Below are 17,699 nucleotides of genomic sequence, written 5' to 3' on the forward strand. Positions count from 1 at the left end.
GACCCTGGCAGGGAAGCAGCGATGGCTCCAGTGATTGGGCCCCTGCCCCCAGGTGGGACACCAGGATTGCATTCCACTCCTGGCTTGCTTCAGCCTGGACCACTGGGGAGTGAGCCAGTGGCAGGTGGGAGATTTTTCTCTCTCCTCTCTCTGCCCCTCAAATAAATCAAATAAATAAGTGAATTTTAAAAAGTAAATGCTACAAAAGAAAGAGAACACAATGATGGAGCCAGAGTTTACCAATTAGTGACATTGGAACTGGAACTTTTAAAAAACATTTTATTTATTTGAAATGCAGAGTTACTGAGAGGAAGAGAGAGAGAGAGAGAGAGAGAGAGAGAGAGAGAGAGAGAGATCTTCCAATCTTCCACCTGCTGGTTCATTCCCCAAATGTCCACAGTAGCAGGACCTGGGCCAGGCCACAGCCAGGAGCCAGGAACTTCTTCTGAGTCTCGATCCATGTGGGTACAGGGGCCCAAGACTTGGGACAGCCTCCACTGCTTTTCCCAGGTACATCAGCAGGGAGCTGGATCGGAAGTGGAGCAGCCAGGACTCAAACCAGCGCCATATGGGATGCTGGCACAGCAGGCAGCAGCTTAACGCACTGTGCCGCAGTACTGGCCCGTGGAGCTAGAACTTGAGGAGTTCTCCATGTGCGGGGAGGGCCGGTCAGCATTTAAGAACTGTACTGTCTAAGGAGCTAGCGCAGAACCAAGGAGTATCAGCTTTGCCAAGTGGTCACAGATTGGCGTGTCCTGGCTCGATGATGGCACCGACTACCGGTTTGCCGCTGCTGTGATTTTTCTGAGTGCTCCGTGTGCTGTCAGCCGACACATCCACTTTTCCTAAGGAACAACATTCCTCCCGCTGATCGCGAGCGTTCCTTTGCTCTCTGCTCCCCGCCGCTGCCGGAGGGTCTCCTGATCTTACCAAGTGGTTCTGAGCAGCACTGACTTCTGCTTCCGAATCACTGTGCACGAAACAACCAAACACCAAAACCAAAACCGTCAGCTCCAGTGGCCGGGACCCGGCCCGACTGCACTCTCCTTCCCTAAACCCGTGGGCAGGGCCACGTCCTGTCGGGTCAGTGGGCTTTGGGGCCCAGTGGACCGGGGTTTGTTCGAGTCCCAGCCCTTGGAGCTCCCTGGACTCCATGACTTGGTTGTGTCCAGTGCTGACTGTCTCCTCTGTAAGAGAAAGTGGCGCCTTGAGGCCGACTGCTGGCCGCGGTCACTTTCAGAGGCACCTGATTGAGGGACACCCCTCCCCTCGCCAGCACACGAGCTTCTGGCCTCTGGGCCCCTGCACTCCCCTGGGAAGACCCAGTGGAGTGTCTGTGACTCGGGCCCACCGGGCAGGCCGCAGCAGCTGCCTTCTAAAATAACCGCGCACAGAAGGACTGCGACGTCTCTGGACTTATATTTGGAATTGCCATTGGAAACGGGCCTGGCCAAATGCAACACCCATCTGTTCTGGATGGTTGGAGAATAAGAAAGGGAGGTGGCTAAGCAGGAGGGGGCTGGGCAGCCCCAAAATTCAGGGCACAAGGATGGTGTCAGGTCCCTGGGCCCTTGCGTCACCTGGGAGCCCTCGGGGACCTCCCGCTGCCTGGGGGCCTCTGCTGCCTGGGGCCCGTTGTATTCCTGCCGCAGGTCCCCGGCTGGGGAGACCTCCCCCTGTAGAGGTTGGTCTGTGTTCCTGCTACTGCTGCTCCCAGAGCCGGGAGCAGCGTCTTTTCTGCCGACTCTGGTTCTTCCTGGGCCAAGAGCCCGTGTGCTGCTGGGTGCTGGCTCGCCTGTCACCTGCTGCAGCCTCCCGCGTTCTCGGTGCTGTGCGTGCTGGGGGGGGGGGGGGCAGGGTCCCTGCAGTTCTGTGACAGCTCATCGAGCGCCGCATCCACCAGACCCGCTGCATCGTCCGCGTGGGCCTCTTCCCTACTTCCTCATGCAAACCATCGGCCTTAAAGTCTGGAGCACGGACATTCAGCTTTGTCTCCTTACGTCTCGGCTTGTTAGGCGCGGGTGCCTGCCCCAACTTACTGAGCTTTGCATCCTTCCTGATGTTTGCCCAGTGGCTTTCTGGGGTCCACGGTCCTTAACTCGCCCTGTTTCCCAGAGTGGCGTTAGCGACGGCGATCCCTGGTGAAGACGGCCTCGTGGGGTCTTAGCCCGATCGTCAGCAGGGCCCAGCCAGCACGTGCTGCCGCTGAGGGCTCCTGCTTTGCCTTCGCGCCTGTTAGCGGGCACACGGGGCCGTCTCCTCGGGGTGCCAGCGGATGATGGGGCTCCAGCAGGAGCTGCATGAGGACAGCTGTACGTCCTTGTGACAGTGAAGGAGCCAGTGGGAAGGAGAGTGCCCTGGAGACCCCGCCTCCCCAGGAAACTGTTTGCCAGGATTTTACAGCCAGGGCTGGGGGGCATCCAGGAGACGGGCGGCGGGAGGGCCCTTCCTGCTTGCAGTGTCCATTTTCAGCCGGGCTGTGTCCAGCATTCTGACTGAGGCGGGGGTCTTGCCGCTGGCCCTGTCTGTGGGGCTCAGGCCTCCTCCGAGGGCAGTGTTGCAGGATAAGGTTCCTGGGACATCCCCTGAAAACCAAGCTCCAGCGAGCAAAGGGGTTCGGGTCCTGCGCCCTCCTTTGCCTAAATCCTGCTCCCTGGGTCGTATTTGCTTCTTGTTTTCTCATGGGAAATCTGACCCCTGGTCACAGCCCCTTGCACACTGGGGGCCACAGCTCCAGGGTCCTGGGGTGGCAGACGGGTCCTGACAACAGCTTTGTCTTCCTTGGAGCCTCAAGGAACTCTGGTCGGCTCTGGTCTGGCTTTCCAGGGCTGTTGTCACAGATGGCCACAAGCCTGGTGACTCAAAGCAGCAGTTTGTTCTGTGGGGGCCAGCGCCGGAACTCGTGATGTCCGCAAGGCTGCCTCCCGCAGGGGCTCTGACAGAGGTGCTGTCCCATCCGCGCCCCTCGCTCCCGGCCACTCTCCTTCAACTTCCGGGTGCGCTGCCGCGGTCCCTGCCTCTGCTTCTCCTGGTGTCTCCCCATGTCTGCGTTCTCTCCTCTTCCACAAGGGCTCCAGTCCATGGGTTCGCCCCCCCCCCCCCCATCCAGGACCATCGCATTTCAAGATCCTTGCCTTGATTGCCTCTGCAAGACCCTGTCCCCCACAAGGTCACCTTCACAGGTACCAGCAGTTAGGGCTTGGACATCTTGGGGCGGGGACATTGTTCGGTCACGTGCCGGACTCAGACAGGCCAAGGTGGCCATTTGTCTGGGTGGGGCCAGGCCCTGCCCGACAGTTTGCCAACAAAGCAGGTGTGAAGGGCCCCCTAGCCTGGGTTCCAGCAGCGGGGCCCCAGGGCATCCCTGAAGCCATGGGCCTGCTCTGTGGGCAGATCCACGGTGCCTGGCGGGGAGCCCCTTCTCACCTGCAGGGGTGCGGCCTGTGCTGGTTCCCAAAGCTGAGCTTCTCTCTGCCCTCTCATCAGAGCGGAATCGGTGTTCTCACCTGCCTGGGGTGTCCTTGCCCTGGTAGACGCAAGCGCATTTTCCCAAGATTACTTCCTGATTGCTAGAGCTGTGTGGAGTCAGCAGGTCCTTCGTGAGGCTGCCTCGTGTTAAAACAGGCGGAGAGGAGGCGACCGGCACAGCGCTAAGACGCTCGGCATGCCCGCATCACGCGTGGGACGCCTGGGTGTGCGTCCGGCTCCTGCTGGCGCGTGCCCTGGAAGGCAGCAGGTGACGGCCCCTCGCCCCTCACGTGGAAGAGCCAGATTGGGTTCCTGTCTCCCAGCTTCAGCCTGGCCCAGCTCAGGCTGTTGCAGGCATTTGGGGAGCGAGCGAGTAGCTGGGGGATCCCCGCCTCTCTGTCCTCCCACCTGGCCCGTCACTCTATCTCTGCCTCTCGAATAAAACAAATCAGTAAAGCTGAGGCAGGCTTCGGTGCTCGTGTTTTGTTTATGGTCCAATGCCTGCATGAAACGTGGTCACCACCACGAGGCACAGCATCAGCCTGGGAATCCTGCACGTGTGGGAGGCAACACGTGAGATGGGATCCCAGCTCCACAAACGGTTGGGACGGCTCTGCAGCATCCGTGGCGCTCACGCTGGGCCTGGACTTCTTGCTAAGTTCGAGAAGCTTCTCTGACTGTCCCTGGACATCCCGAGCCATGCCACTGACCGGATGCAGGGGAGACCAGCAGAGCAGCAGGCAGGTGGCCTCGGGGCAGCCACACTGCCCTTGGAGGTCCATTCTGGTGTTGCCATGTATCGGGCAGTGTTTGGGTTCTGCCAGCCATGACCGACCTGCAGTGACAGGTGCCGTGTTTCAGTCTGGACGCATGCCCAGCAGCCCGGCTAGAGTTGGGGGCACCAGTAGGGAGGTGGTTGTGGGGATGTGCCTGGAGCTGGGCCCGCGGCTGCCCCCCAGGCTTGGAGCAAGTTCAGGAGAGCTTAGCTGGGCAGGCTTAGATGGACAGGGCATTGAGTTCCAGGCCATTTCGGGCCAGAGCCCAACCTTCAAGTCACCTAAGAGGTGTCCCCTGACATTGGCCGTGGATGAATCCCCAAGGGGTATGTCACAGGACAGGGACAAATGGGGCATCCAGAGGCAGGTCAGGTCTGCTGCCTGTGATATTTGGCCGTAACTAGAGGCCGGGGGGGGGGGGGGGGGGCAGGAGCGCTGTGGGCAGGCCTGGGCAGCCAGAGGCAGGGGAGCAGGAGCGCTGTGGGCAGGCCTGGGCAGCAGGGGGACTGTGCTCCTGCAGGGGTGTGTGGCTGAGCCCAGCACCAAAGCACCGGGTGCATTCGGCAGTACACACGTCAAATCCCCCAGATGCGCGGTGCATCCTGAAGTCCCTGGAGCTGCCTTCACGGAAGGAGGGAAGCCAGGCTGGAGACGCCAAGGGAGGGAGAGCGCGGGCTGAGCGGAGGGAGGCGTCCGAGTCCATGGAGCCCAGGGCCACGTTTCCTATTAGCCCAGGGCTGCCGGCTGCACAGCTGGGGGGTGTGTGCGTGTGCAGGGCGTCAGGCAGAGCCAGGGCGGGGTGGGGGCCGGGGGGCAGGCACAGGGAGGTCTGTGTGCACGAGGAGGGCAAGAGAAACAGCTCTGGCCCAGCTCTGGCCATTGTGGCCATCAGGGGAGTGAACCAGCAGGTGGAAGACCTCCCTCTCTCTGCCTCTGCCTCTCTAACTCTGCCTTTCAAATAAATAAATAAATCTTAAAAAAAAAAAAAAAAAGTAAACCAAAGGAAAGAAATTCTTGCCTCGTCTTCCAGTGGAAGCAGCGGAGAAGGAAGTGTTAGGGTGCAGCAGGTGAGCCGCCGCCTGGGATGCTGTGGTTGCCCATCGACACCGCTTGGTGTCCCGGCTGCTCTGCTTCCACCCCAGCCCCCTGCTACTGTACCTGGGCAGGCAGCAGAAGACGGCCCAGGTGCTTGGGCCCTGCCAACCAGGTGGGAGACCCGGGTGGAGTTCCTGACCCTGGTTTTGGCCTGGCCCAGATCTGGCTGTTGTGGACATTTGGGGAGTGAACCAGGAGGTGGAACGTCTGTCTCTCTGTCTCTCCCTCTCCCTCTCTCTCTAACTCTGCCTTTCCAATAAATATTTATTTATTTATTATTTTAAAAGATTTATTGGAAAAGCAGAGTCACAGAGAGGGAGAGACAGAGAGAGAGGTTTTAATCTGCTGGTTCACTCCACAAATGGCTGTAACATTCAGTGCTGGGCCAAGCTGAAGCCAGGAGGCCCAGGCACTTGGGCCATCTTCCACCGCTTTTCCCAGGTGCATTAGCAGGGAGCTGGGTCAGAAGTGGAACAGCTGGGACATGAACTGGCACCCATGTGGGATGCCAGCCCTGCAGGTGGTGGCTCAACCCACTATGCCACAATGCCGGCCCCTCAAATAAATTTTTTAAAGATTTATTTGAAAGGCAGAGTTACACAGAGAGAGGTGAGGCAGAGAGAGAGAAATGTATTCCACCTGCTGGTTCACTCCCCAGATGGCCACAATGACTGGAGCTGCACTGATCCAAAGCTGGGAGCTTCTTCCGGGTCTCCCACGTGGGTGCAGGGGCCCAACCACTTGGGCCATCTTCTGCTACTTTCCCAGGCCACAGCAGAGAGCTGGATGGGAAGTGGAGCAGCCAAGATTTGGACTGGCGCCCATACAGGATGCTGGCACTGCAGGTAGCGGCTTTATCCACTATGCCATAGTGGTGGCCCACAAAGAAATCTTTTAAAAAGAAAAGGATTCTGGCTAAGCCAACTGAATGGGATTCGTGATGAAGACAGGCCAGGTGGCTGGATGCCACCTGGAGGGGCTGGTGATGAGGAACTTGGTAGAAGGTGGAAGGTGAAAGGTCAAAGGTGATCAGGTGGGGATTTGGGCTGAGCCAATGTGGCAGCATTGAAACACAAATCTACAACACATTCAGCTTAAAGATCGGGTTGGCTGCTATTTGATGTGTGAACCAGGGGCAGTAACAGAGGGGTTTCCTGGGATAGGAACAGAGAAGGGGGCTTTGTGGGCAGGGGAGGGCAGCCCACCCGGCCAGCCTTTCCTTCTTTCCTTCCTTCCTCCCTTCCTTCCTCCCTTCCTTCCTTTCTTTTTAAAGATGTATTTATTTGAAAGGCAGAGCTGTAGAGATAGAAGGAAAGACAGAGATCTTCCATCCTCTGGTTCACTCCCCAAATGTCTGCGATTACCCAGGCTGGACTGTGTGGAAGCCAGGAGCCAGGAGCTTCTTCCAGGTCTCTCGTGTGCGTGCAGGGGCCCAAGACCTGGGCCGTCTTCTGTTGCTTTCCCAGGCGCATTAGCAGTGGAGCAACTGGGACTTGAACCGGCACCCAGGTGGGATGCCAGTGCTGCAGGCCGTGGCTTAACCGGAGTTACCTTCCTCTCCGGCTTCAGCAGAGGGGCCTCCTATCCAGCCCGCCCAGCCGGACAGGGCCCCCTCTGGTTGGTAGCAGGTGTCTCTTGTGTTTTGGGGAACTTGCCTGTTTCTGAGTTCACTAGTGAGTGGTTCCATTCTGGTCCATTGGGGCCAGTGCAGGAGCTCAGCCCAGAACAATGGCCTCCATGCGTTTTATCTAATAGCAGGATTCTTGCTTAAATGGGGTGAGCAAAGATGGCAAATCAGAAGTAGGGTTTGGTCAGGGATGTGGGTCAGCTCCTGTAGAAGGCGTTGGTACCTGTGTGTGGCTGTGTCTGTGCGGGCAGAGCCGTGTCTGGGGGAATAGATCCTTGTCCGAGCGAACAGATTCCCTGACAGATCGGAGTCGGGGTGCATGTCCGCCTGCAGGTGTTTGGGGGTGTTTTACATTGTGTGAGAGAAGGGGTTCCTGCCAATCTAGAAAGACATCAGGGATGTTCAGGAATTTCCCGTGGAGCCACACCCCTGCAACACACACCTGCCTTTATTCCCTCCACAGCATAAAGTTTGCACTGCCTGTCTTGGCTGTTGCATGGTTTTTTTTTTTTTTTTTTTTTTTTTTTTTTTTTTTTGTGATCTGGGGTTGTTCCAAAGCTTCCTGTGATGTCTGGAGAGAATGAGAAACCCACCCTGATGGGGCCAGTGTAGACACAGCTGAGTCCAGGAGAGCGTGGGGGGCACAGGAAGCCTGGGAGGGAGGCGGGTGGGAGGTGGCTCGTGTGTAAGGCAAGGGAGAGAAACGTTCGTTTTAATGCAAGTGTAAGTGCAGGTGCTTCTCGCTGTCACCGGATGGCGCTGTCGCATCCACGTGTGGTAAAGACCCATTTATGTGACCCACAGGTTGTACTCAGACTACCTCTACTTCGCGAGTTCCAATAAGTCTGCCGACGACTTCCACGAGAAAGTGACTGAAGCGCTGCAGCTGTTTGAGAATTGCATGCTGGACTACTCCCTGCGTGCGTGTGTCTACAACAACACCCTCAACAACGCCATGCCTGTGCGTACACCCGCCCCCCCCCCCGTTGTCACGCAGGAGCTGTCGTGGGTGGAAGCACACAGGGGTGCTTCAGCGTGCAGGCGCCAGGCGCCACGCCTCGGAGCCGTGGCTGACGCAGAAGCAAATATCCCCAGGCAGAGGGGCGGGAAACTGATGGCCCTTTGAGCTGGCTCCCTGCTCTCGCCCGGTCACCAGGCTGTCTCCTCCCTTGCCCAGAGAAGGAGAACACGTTTAGGAAGGTCATCGTTTAGTAAGGCTCCCGAAACGCACCCGCCCTTAGCATCTGCACACGCGGCTGGCCAAGTGCCCTATAAGCCTTCTCTGGAACGCTGGGTTGTTTTGTTGATTTAAAAAATCGCCCACCAGAGAGACCATCAATGCTTCTTCACGGAGTCTCAGTTGGAAAGGACCCCTGTTCTCCACGATTCCCTCTGTCTTCTCTGTGTTCCCTTTGGGCATACATCGCTACATTTCTAGCCTGGTTTTATGCCCCAAACCCCCATCCCTGTGGGTGGATCTGGCATGTTTTAGCCACAGGAGGATTTTCTTTTGCTCTGCCCCCAGGCTGTGGTCACTGCTGGCCTGGCAGGGTCTGTGAGCATTGTCCCTTCTGCCCCCAGCCCGGGGCAGGTGCATGGTAAGCCACGAGCAGACCTGCTGTGGAGGGTGGTGGGATTCAAGGTCAAGAGGCTTCACTCCTCTTCCTTGTCATCTGTCTGGATGGCGGGCACACACACGCAGCGGGCAGACTCCAGGCTGTCCTTCCAGGCTTTGTAGTTTGGCAAGGAAGCGGTGGCATGGACACGGATGACCACAGAGCCCAGCTGTGCTGCCGACTCAGAGCCAGACTGTGGTTGTGCCCCAGGCATTGTCTCAGCCTCACCAGGCTTCTGGGAGGATCGGGCAGTGGTGGGTTCCACGACCTTTCCCAGGTTCCCTCATGCCATGGCCTGAGTTAGGGTGTGCTGGGCCCGCGGGGCAGGCAGTGGAGCGGCCGTGGCTCCCTGTGGGCTGCACACAGGGCACCAGTATGTGGCAGCATCTGTGTAGGTGCTGGGGCTGCAGGCTCCCTCCAGGCCCTGTGAGTTTCCAGAATGAAACCACAAAGGAAGCCGGAGGCCACGGTGGTTCTCTCTCGGTGAATCCTGGCAGTGGCGGAGGGGACTTTGTGGAAAAACTCTTCTCACACTGAGAGGGGGGTGGGCCTGGACTCGGAGGGGGCCCTGAGCCTCTCTCCAGCCAAAGCCCATCTTTTGGGGCGTCATTATCTGAGCCCCAGCAGTGTGGGTGTTGATGAGAAAGACGGCCTCCTGCTCACTGCCAGGTTCGTGGCTGCAGAAATCATACAGCGACTTTCTGGAGGAAAGCGAATGTGTGATGGGAGTTTGCTGGGACACAGGGGCCTTAAATGGCAAGTGAGCAGAAGCAGCCCAGGGCCGGGGATGCGTGCGGTGGCCATGACCCAGAGCGTCGCGTGCTCCTGGCCCCTGGGGAAGGGCTCTCCTCTCCGCTGGCCTGAGGGGCTCAGCACCTGCTCCCGTGGAGATCGTGAGGGTGAGGGTGACCTTCCTGCCTCTGCTGTTCTGCTGGCCACGGGGCCGACTTTTGGGCTGGGGTGGTTGGACAGCGGTGCTGGTTGGGTTGGTGGGGGTGGGGTTGAGGGGTGGTGGTCTCCCAGGAACAGGGAGGTGGGGGTTCTGCAGGAGAGCCAGTGGCTGGGTCAGCGTAGTGGCCCAGGGTCGGGACAAGGCCTGGAGGGTGGGCTGGAGGGGGGGAGCTGGGGGGGAGAGGGAGACCAGTTGCGTGCGCAGGTTTTCTGCTTTGCAGGCTGAGCACACGCGGGGCCCACCGTGCCCCTGGCTCTTAACGCTGCTCGTTGTTCCTGTTTATGCCTGCAGTTGAAGGTCACCCAGGCGGGACCCGCCCGAGGGTGTGGCGTGAACCGGGGCCTCCTCCTCCATAGCCGAGACTCAGTCGTCTCCCGGGCATTCCCTGGGCACCGCTCTGTGCTCAGCGCCCTGACCACACCCTGTCTACAGCCACCAAGCCAGGGCTCCGTCCCACCGCCCGGCGACCACTGCTCAGGGAGCAGCTTGAGGCCCAGGAGGGGCTGCCCGCCTGCCGCTCCATCCCAGGCCCAGCTTGCACCTGCGCAGGGCTGCAGGCCCAAGAGTCCAGCTGAGAGCCGTCCTGGGTCATGGAGCTGGGCGAGGGCCGTGCGGGCCGAGCCACACAAAGAGACAGTTTCCCCAGGCCCCTTGCGCCCCCGGTGGGGTGGCCACAGCCCTCAGAGGCGCCGAGGGTGACAGCAGCTGAGCAGGGTCACTTGTGTGGCTGTTGCTGACTATCGTGTTTGACTTGGCACCTGCAGGGCACATTCGGGAAGGCGTCGGGGATCCTGAGCTGTGAGTGCAGCAGGCCGAGGCCTGCAGTCCTCCCGGGCACTGGGTGAAGGACCGTGTTTCCCTCAGTGGGGGAATGGTGATGTGACTTTCACCCGGGGGCCACGGGGCGGGCTCCTCCAGGGCTGAATCTGGCGGGAGATGTCCCAGGAAAACAAGGAAGGAGGAAGGCCGGGACTGGAGGGACCCTGTTCCTGCCACCTTTCTCTGCCCACGTGCCTGTTGGCAGATGGGGGCTGCCGGGCGGAGCCCGTCGAGGGGTCGAAGTGCTGCTCCTTGGCTGGCCGGGGAGCGAGGCCTGCAGCCAGGGTGGCCTGAGCAGCAGCCTGGCCTTCCCAGGCTTGGGGCTTCCTGATTACAGTCGGGGAGACTGAGCCTCCGAGAGGCAGCCCTCACCAGTTCCTGGAAGATTTGGGACCGAAATCCTGGCTGCGACCCACTTTCCTGCAGGCACGGGTTTGGTCCAGCATCTCCCCAGGAATCTGGTCCCTAGGAGCTGCTGTGCCCCCACCAGGGAGCAGGCCTGGGGGTCGAAGAGACAGGTGCTGAGTGGGCTTGAGTGGGGAGGGGGACCCTGTGCCCCCCGCCTCAGTGTCTGCACCACACTGTCCCTGCTGGCAGCTCCCTCCATGCAAGGCCTCTCCTTTGCCAATGGCGCTGTGAGAGACAGGGGCCCAGCTAGGGGGAGCATGGAGGGGCCAGGGGGCTAGAACCCCCTCCTAGGCCCTGTTGACCATGGGGTCTCTGAGAAAGACCACAGAGAGGAAGGAACAGGTGTTAATTTGGCATCAGGGGGACTCCTAGAAGGAGGCGGCTTAAGCTAGGCTGGGTTTGGGAGGGCAGGGAAAGGCCAGACGGGATGGAGCCCCTGAGCCTGCGCAACATTTTTCCTAACCGCTTTGAAGAGTGATGGTCTGCTATAAACTCGCGTGGGCCAGGCCCCAGCACCTGCCCCTGCTACCCGTGGTGCCACAGGGCCGAGCGTGCCGGGTGTAGGCTTCCTGGAGGCGGGGTTTCCGCAGCTGCTTCCTCTGCTCCCTGTCGACACGCTAGCTGTGACCATCAGAACGTCCTTGAGCCCAATGTCAAGGTCATGAGTGTCATCGATACTGTCTCCACTCTGTGTGCCTGAAACTTCCTGATAATCAGATTCTTAAAAACCCCACCAGTGAGAGAAGGGGAGTGATCTAACCAGGTGCTGACCCAAGCACCTTCGGTCCTCCCAGATCTGCTAATTCCACCCCGTTTTCCGGATGGGGACACTGAGGCACACAGAGGTTAACTGCCACTTGGAGCTAGTGACAGGCCCAGGGTGCAGTCCCAGTGCCAATGGCCTTGGGAACCCATTTCCCCGGCTGGCTCCCAAGCCGGCAGGAGGTGGGTGATTTTCAGATCAGCTTTCTCTGCTGGGCAGGATGAGGCGGGGGCTTAGCAGGTGCCTCTGGCCACAGGGAGAGCCCTGGGGCCGATCCCGGCCTAGGAGGGACGTGGCCCAACAGAGCTGTGTGGCTGCGGGCAGTCCCTGGCAGACAGGATGCAGTGGGACCCCATTGTCTTAGAGTTGCCTCTTCTTGTCTGGGATGGGAAGCGGATGTCCCCCCAGCTGTGAACCCTTCCCAGCCATAGCCCCTGGTGGTGGTGGGGTGGGGGGCTTTTTAAGACACATGTGGACCCTGGCACACCCAGCCCCCCCCAGCCTTCCTCTGCCTCCCTCCACCCCTCCCTGCTGTGTGGTTGTCTCCCCCTCCTAAGTCTTCTGCTCCTGCCTCCAAGCAGGGGCTCAGAGTGGCCCCTAGGCCAGCAGCAGCAGCAGCAGCCTCTGGCACTTGTGAGAAACACAGGCTCTCGGCCCCTCCCCCGCCTTTCTGAATCAGAACTCTTGCGGGTGGGGCCCCGGCCTCCACTGAGCAGGCCTGGCAGGGGGTGCTGTGGGCTCAGCTTTGGTAACCAACAGGGCTCTGAGGCCTTTTCATGGCTCCCCCTCCCTCTGCAGGGCCACTGCGACCTCTAGGCTCTGCTTTAATCCCCCCTTCTGTTCTCTCTCTCCCGCATCTGTGCCCCCCGTGGTGTCGGCAGCTGACCCCAGCGGGCCCTGCCCTCCCTGGGCGGCTGTGTTTCCCAGGCCCTGGTTTGCAGTGTGTTGGGCACCTGCCCCGAGTGTCCTCGTCACTGCTATGCTGTCTCAGTTCCCTGCCCTGCCCTGCCCTGGGACGAGGCGAGGGGAGGAGGAGTCTGAGTGGGCGACTTGGGTTTGACTTCAGGGTGCACAGTCGTCATTGCAATGGGGTAGACACCAGAAACTGATCAAAGTCAGCAGTTAGCTCTTCCATTGCCTTTCCTATATGGCTCCTGTCCTCCAGTTCTTCTTCTTTTAAAGATTTATTTATTTATTTGTTATTTATTGAAAAGCAGAATTACAGAGAGGCAGAGAGAGAAGTCATCCATCTGCTGGTTCGCTCCCCAGGTGGCTGCAGTAGCCAGAACTGGGCTGATCCAAAGCCAGGATCCAGGAACTTCATCCAGCTCTCCCACACAGGTGCAGGGGCCCGAGTGCTTGGGCCATCTTCTACTGCTTTCCCAGGCCATAGCAGAGAGCTGGATGGGAAGTGGAGCAGCTGAGACTTGAACTGGCGCCCATATGGGATGCCGGCACTGCAAGCAGTGGCTTTACCCACTACGCCATAGCGCTGGCCCCCAGTTCTTCATACAGACTAAAATGCATTGTTAAGGATTATAGCTACTCTACTGTACTTATTACTATGTAAAATATTTATTAAACAGGTAGAGAGGCAGAGAGAGAAAAGAGAGAGTATCCATTTGTTGGCTCAACCCCAAATGTGCACAGCCGCTGAAGGTGAGAGCCAGGAACCCGATACAGGTCTCCGTCATGGGTGACCGGGACCCAAGTGTTAGAGAACCTCCTGCTGCCTCCCAGGGTGCACATTAGCAAGAAGCTGGAATTGGGTGTGGAGCCTGAACTTGAACCCAGCACCTGACATGGGCTGCAACCCCCCCCCCCCAGCAACATCTTCAGCAATACATGAAGTGCCCACCCCTGGAACTTACCACTGCTATTCCAATTGTATTACGGTACCCATTGTCCAACCTCCCTCTGTCTCCCCCACCACACCCCCAGCCGCTCGTAATCACTGTTCTAAGTCAGAACAGTTGTTTTTTTTTTTTTTGACTTCCAAGTCCATGCAGTGCCTGGAGAGGATGGTTTGCAGGGTGGCTGTCATCTTGGTTTGTGACGGCAGCCACGATGCTTCGGGAGAAGTGCCTTCGGGCGTTGGGAAACCGCTCCTGACACAGTGCCTCCGTCCTTCGGCCCTAGGTGAGGCTGCAGGTCGGACTGTATGCTGTGTACCTCCTGGACTGGCTCACCGTGTTCAGTAAGGACCAGTTCCTCATCCTGCGCCTGGAAGACCATGCCTCCAACGTCAAGTACACCATGCACAAGGTCTTCCGGTTTCTGAACCTGGGTAAGCATCCTGCTTCCTGCCGACGGGGCACAGCGGGAGCCCCGGGGACGCCGGCTGTTCCGGGAGCACCTCTGGGCCAGACCCAGACTTGATGAGCCGGTGGCCTGGGGACAGCCCAGGGGAGGCCGGCTCAGTATCTGTGTTTCACATGGGCCTTGGTGCACGGTGCGGTGAGGTTCTCTGGTAGGCAGGAGCTCACTATCTAGCCGCAAGAGAGAAAGAAGCTGCAGTTCCACCAACCTGGTGACAGGCAGGTGGCACCGTCACAGTGGGCACGCACAGATGACTGCCGAGGGGACCGGGGACGGGAAGTGTCTGAGAGCTGAGCTTGAGGGACCCACAGGATGTCCATGGGGGACAGGGTCCTGCAGGGAACTGGGGGCTTAGGGGCGAAGGAGCTGGCCGTGGCTCTTGGGCCTCTGCGAGTGAGCAGCCTGCCTTTAGCCTGAGATGCCCCAGTCCCCAGGGGCACTTTGCTCTGACAGCCACGCTGCCCGCCAAAGTGCTGATGGCAGAGGCGTGTGTGCCTTGGGGCACTGCCTGTGTGGACAGGGTTCCCAGGAGCTGCCGGAGAGGAGCCCAGCTGGCCTGCAATGGGCCTGTCCTTGCTGCAGGTGGCCATGCAGCTAGAAGGCTCTGTGCATGGGCGCAGGTGGCCTCCTCTCCACCCTCATCACCAAGGCCACAGCACAAGACACACAGGGTGCAGATGGCCCAACCGCAGGGCCCCCTGTGGCAGCAGCTGGAGGTAGAAGGGACTGGGGCAGAGCTGAGCAGGGCTGAGCAGAGCATCTAAGCTCCTGGCCTGGCTGACAGCCACGGAAAGTGGCTCCGTGAGCCTAGGTGGGTGCTGCCCCGTCCAGGGATGGCTTCCGGGACCCGAGGGGCCAAGCACAGGCCAGGGCCCTCCCCCGGGTTCCAGTCCTCCTGGAAGCAAGCTGCCGGCTCAGCAGCCGCCTCCCTCCCACCTCCTGCCTGCCCTGCCCCCTCACAGCTTCTCCTCCTCCTCCAGGGCCCTTGAGCGAGAAGCAGGAGGCCTTGCTGACCAAGAGCCCCGCGTCCAACGTGCGGCGGCCCGAGGACCGGAGCCTGGGGCCCATGTGGCCAGTCACACACAAGATCCTGCAGGACTTCTACGGGCCGTTCAACGCCAGGCTGGCGCAGGTCCTGGCCGACGAGGCGTTCGCCTGGAAGACACCGTGAGAGCTGCCCCTGCGGCCGCCCCACCCGCCTCTCCGCTGGCGCGGTGCCATGGTTTCAGCACGCTCTCTTGGTGGGGAGCTGTTCCCCTCACAGCGTGGAGAAACCCCCGTGACTGGAGCCGCCTCTGCCTCCCTCGGCACCTCGGCACCGTCTCGGCGTCTCCTCTAGTGTCCAGCCCCGCCACGGCCCCTGCATCGGAGCGCGTGGGAGACTCTGCCTCCCTGGGAAGCTCCGAGGGCCTCGGGGGACGGCCCCTGGGCGGGCGACAATCTCAGGATCCAAGGACTCAGCCAGAGGCCCCGCCCCAAGGCTGGCAGGACAGGCACCACGCAGCCTGGAGGGTGGCTAACCTTGGCCTCTGGGAGAACTGAGATTCCTGTGCTTCCCCGCCTCCACACCCAGCCGTTCTGTTGTCCGGATATGGGCCCGGGCAGCTCTGCTGCTGGGGGCAGCACGCGCCTCCCTCCGGCCCCCTCCCAGCCTCTGTAGACTGGGCTCCCCCAGAGCAGGAACGCGTTTGAACCAGACCGCTCCCTGCATCGGGCAAGCCCCACCTCCCTTTCTCACTGTTAACGCCAGAAAGAGCAACCCCAAAGTATCGGACACTTGGTGGACACTGTGGAAACCCAAGCCGTCCTCGTGCGTTCGCAGTCAGAGCCGGAGGAGCTGTAGCTTGGGGTCTGGGCAGCCGCGGGCTCCAGCGGGCCGCCCTCCCGCTGGCACGAGTCGTTGTGCCCCGAGCTCCGTACACATTTACAGAACGACAAGGTGTGGTGACCGATTCGGCAGCAGTGCACAGGCTAAGCCTGGGCCACACGCGCAGTGCCAGGATCGGGAACAGGACTGCGAGAGCCATGCTCGTCATGGAACTTTCCAGGCCATTTGGCAGCGTGGTGGGCTGCTTGGGTGGATGGACTGATGGTCTTGGCGTTTCTCGGAAGTCACGGGGAAGACTGCAGAGAGTGCCGGAGCTCCCTGGGCCCAGCCCCAGCTTCGCGCGCAGCGGAACCAGAGTTCTCAAGTGCAGGTCCCCTGCACCGAAGTGGGAACGTGCGAACCTCGGCTGTAGCCTGCGAGCCCGAGACGGACTGGCCCTGGTTGTGGGAGCATCCTGAGGGGGCTCAGCTGTCTCATCCCAGTGCCATCGTCTGCCTTCGGGGAGGGGTTCTGCGGCCCCTTGGGAGGCGGGTGGGGGGCCGTCAGCACTGACTGTGCTCCTGGAGGGGCGGGGTGCCCCGAGCACCCCCCTTTCCAAGACAGCCCCCCGCCTTTCTCTTGTAGCCGGCACTTGGAGCAGCAACCAGCAGGAGAATCTGGCCCGAGCTCTGTGTGTGTGTGTGTGTTTGTGTGTGTATTTATTTGTACCCCAGAGTGTGCACGTGTGGGTGCGTTCTGAGTGGATTCCCTTCAGTCTCGTTGCTACGAGGCCCTGTGCTCTGGACACAGTCCTGTCATAGATTCACTTCTCTGCCGATCAGTCATTGTTTCCAGCATATGGCTTAACTGTTCACACCAGCCACAGTGACAGCGAGGGATGCGTCTGTCCCCGAGCGTGTGGGTAACACGTGGTGTAATTCTGCTTCTTACAGAAGTTTCGCAGAAGGTGTGAGCTCCAATATTATTTGGTTTATTACACGGATCACTTTTAATAGCCACAGGCCCCTCCCTTCCATGCCGACCGTCGCCATCCTGACGCCTTGTCCCTCTCGGGCCGCTTCCAAAGCCCACGCCTGCCGCTTTTGCGCTCTCTCGGGCGGGGCCGGCTCTTGTTGGCAGCACAGGTGTTGCTGGGGGCGGTGGCCTTGTAGCCTGCCATCCAAAACCAAAGCAAAAAGGGGGCTCGGCCCACCACCTGGCCTGGCAGCTGTGTGGGTCCCCACCAACCGTGCACCGGGTTGTGTTCCACTGTGTTCCCTCTGGCGTGGATGGGATGTTGAGTGACTGACAGTTACAGTGTCCTTTCGTTCATTTGACACAATTAAAGCGCCCTCTGAGTGGTGCCTGCAGTGTGGCCTCCCTCTCCATCGTGGCCGTGGGCTGGGGGCTGCTGCCGGCCGTGTCCGATGTGCACAGGTGGGCTGGGGACACAGCCTGGTGTCTCGCTCACCCGCAGCGCTGTGCACACTCCAGGGAGGGGACTGACCTGGTGAGAGATGGGGTGCGACCGTGCTGACAACACGCAGGTGGAAACGCGGGACTGAGGGCCGGGGGTTCAGTCCTTACCAGGGCTCCCGCGGGAGCAGTGTCGTGGGGGGAGGTGGGCGGGCTGTGTTCAGACATTGGAATTTGAAAGGTCAGGGGGCTGCAGGCCTCACTGCTCTGCCTGCCTGGCCCCTGGTGGCTGTGGGCACATGTCACTCTCATCCGGCACTCAGTGCCTTCGGATGTGCCCTGGGGCATCTGGGCCAGCCTGAGGGAGGAGCCAGGGTGTGGGCGGGCCCTGCAGCCATAGCAGACCCCACAGGCTTCGGATGTGCCCTGGGGCGTCTGGGCCAGCCTGAGGGAGGAGCCAGGGTGTGGGCGGGCCCTGCAGCCATAGCAGACCCCACAGGCTGGGGGCCGTGGTGCTCACCTGTTTATCCTCTGTTCCAGAGCTGCAGCCCTGGATGGAGCTTGCTGACTGCCCTTTGCCACCTCTTCCAGGTGGTCCCCCTGGTGTACAACCTGGCCCTGCCTCTCTCCTTG

General features: G+C 60.2%; 1 protein-coding gene across 5 annotated transcripts in view; it reads left to right on the forward strand.

Moving 5' to 3' along the window:
• The window catches only part of CHST15 (carbohydrate sulfotransferase 15), a 73,553-nt gene extending 56,540 nt beyond the window's left edge, over positions 1–17,013 (forward strand). For all 5 annotated transcript variants that reach the window (XM_062214019.1, XM_062214014.1, XM_062214018.1 and 2 more), the window contains 3 exons: positions 7,771–7,927; positions 13,664–13,811; positions 14,824–17,013. In XM_062214019.1, coding sequence (XP_062070003.1) covers positions 7,771–7,927; positions 13,664–13,811; positions 14,824–15,014 — 496 coding nt within the window. In that variant the 3' untranslated portion in view covers positions 15,015–17,013. The remainder of the gene's footprint in view (positions 1–7,770; positions 7,928–13,663; positions 13,812–14,823) is intronic.
• Positions 17,014–17,699: the final 686 nt, after the last annotated feature.

The sequence above is a fragment of the Lepus europaeus genome, chromosome 17 (assembly GCF_033115175.1).
Source record: "Lepus europaeus isolate LE1 chromosome 17, mLepTim1.pri, whole genome shotgun sequence".
Taxonomy (NCBI): Eukaryota; Metazoa; Chordata; class Mammalia; order Lagomorpha; family Leporidae; genus Lepus; species Lepus europaeus.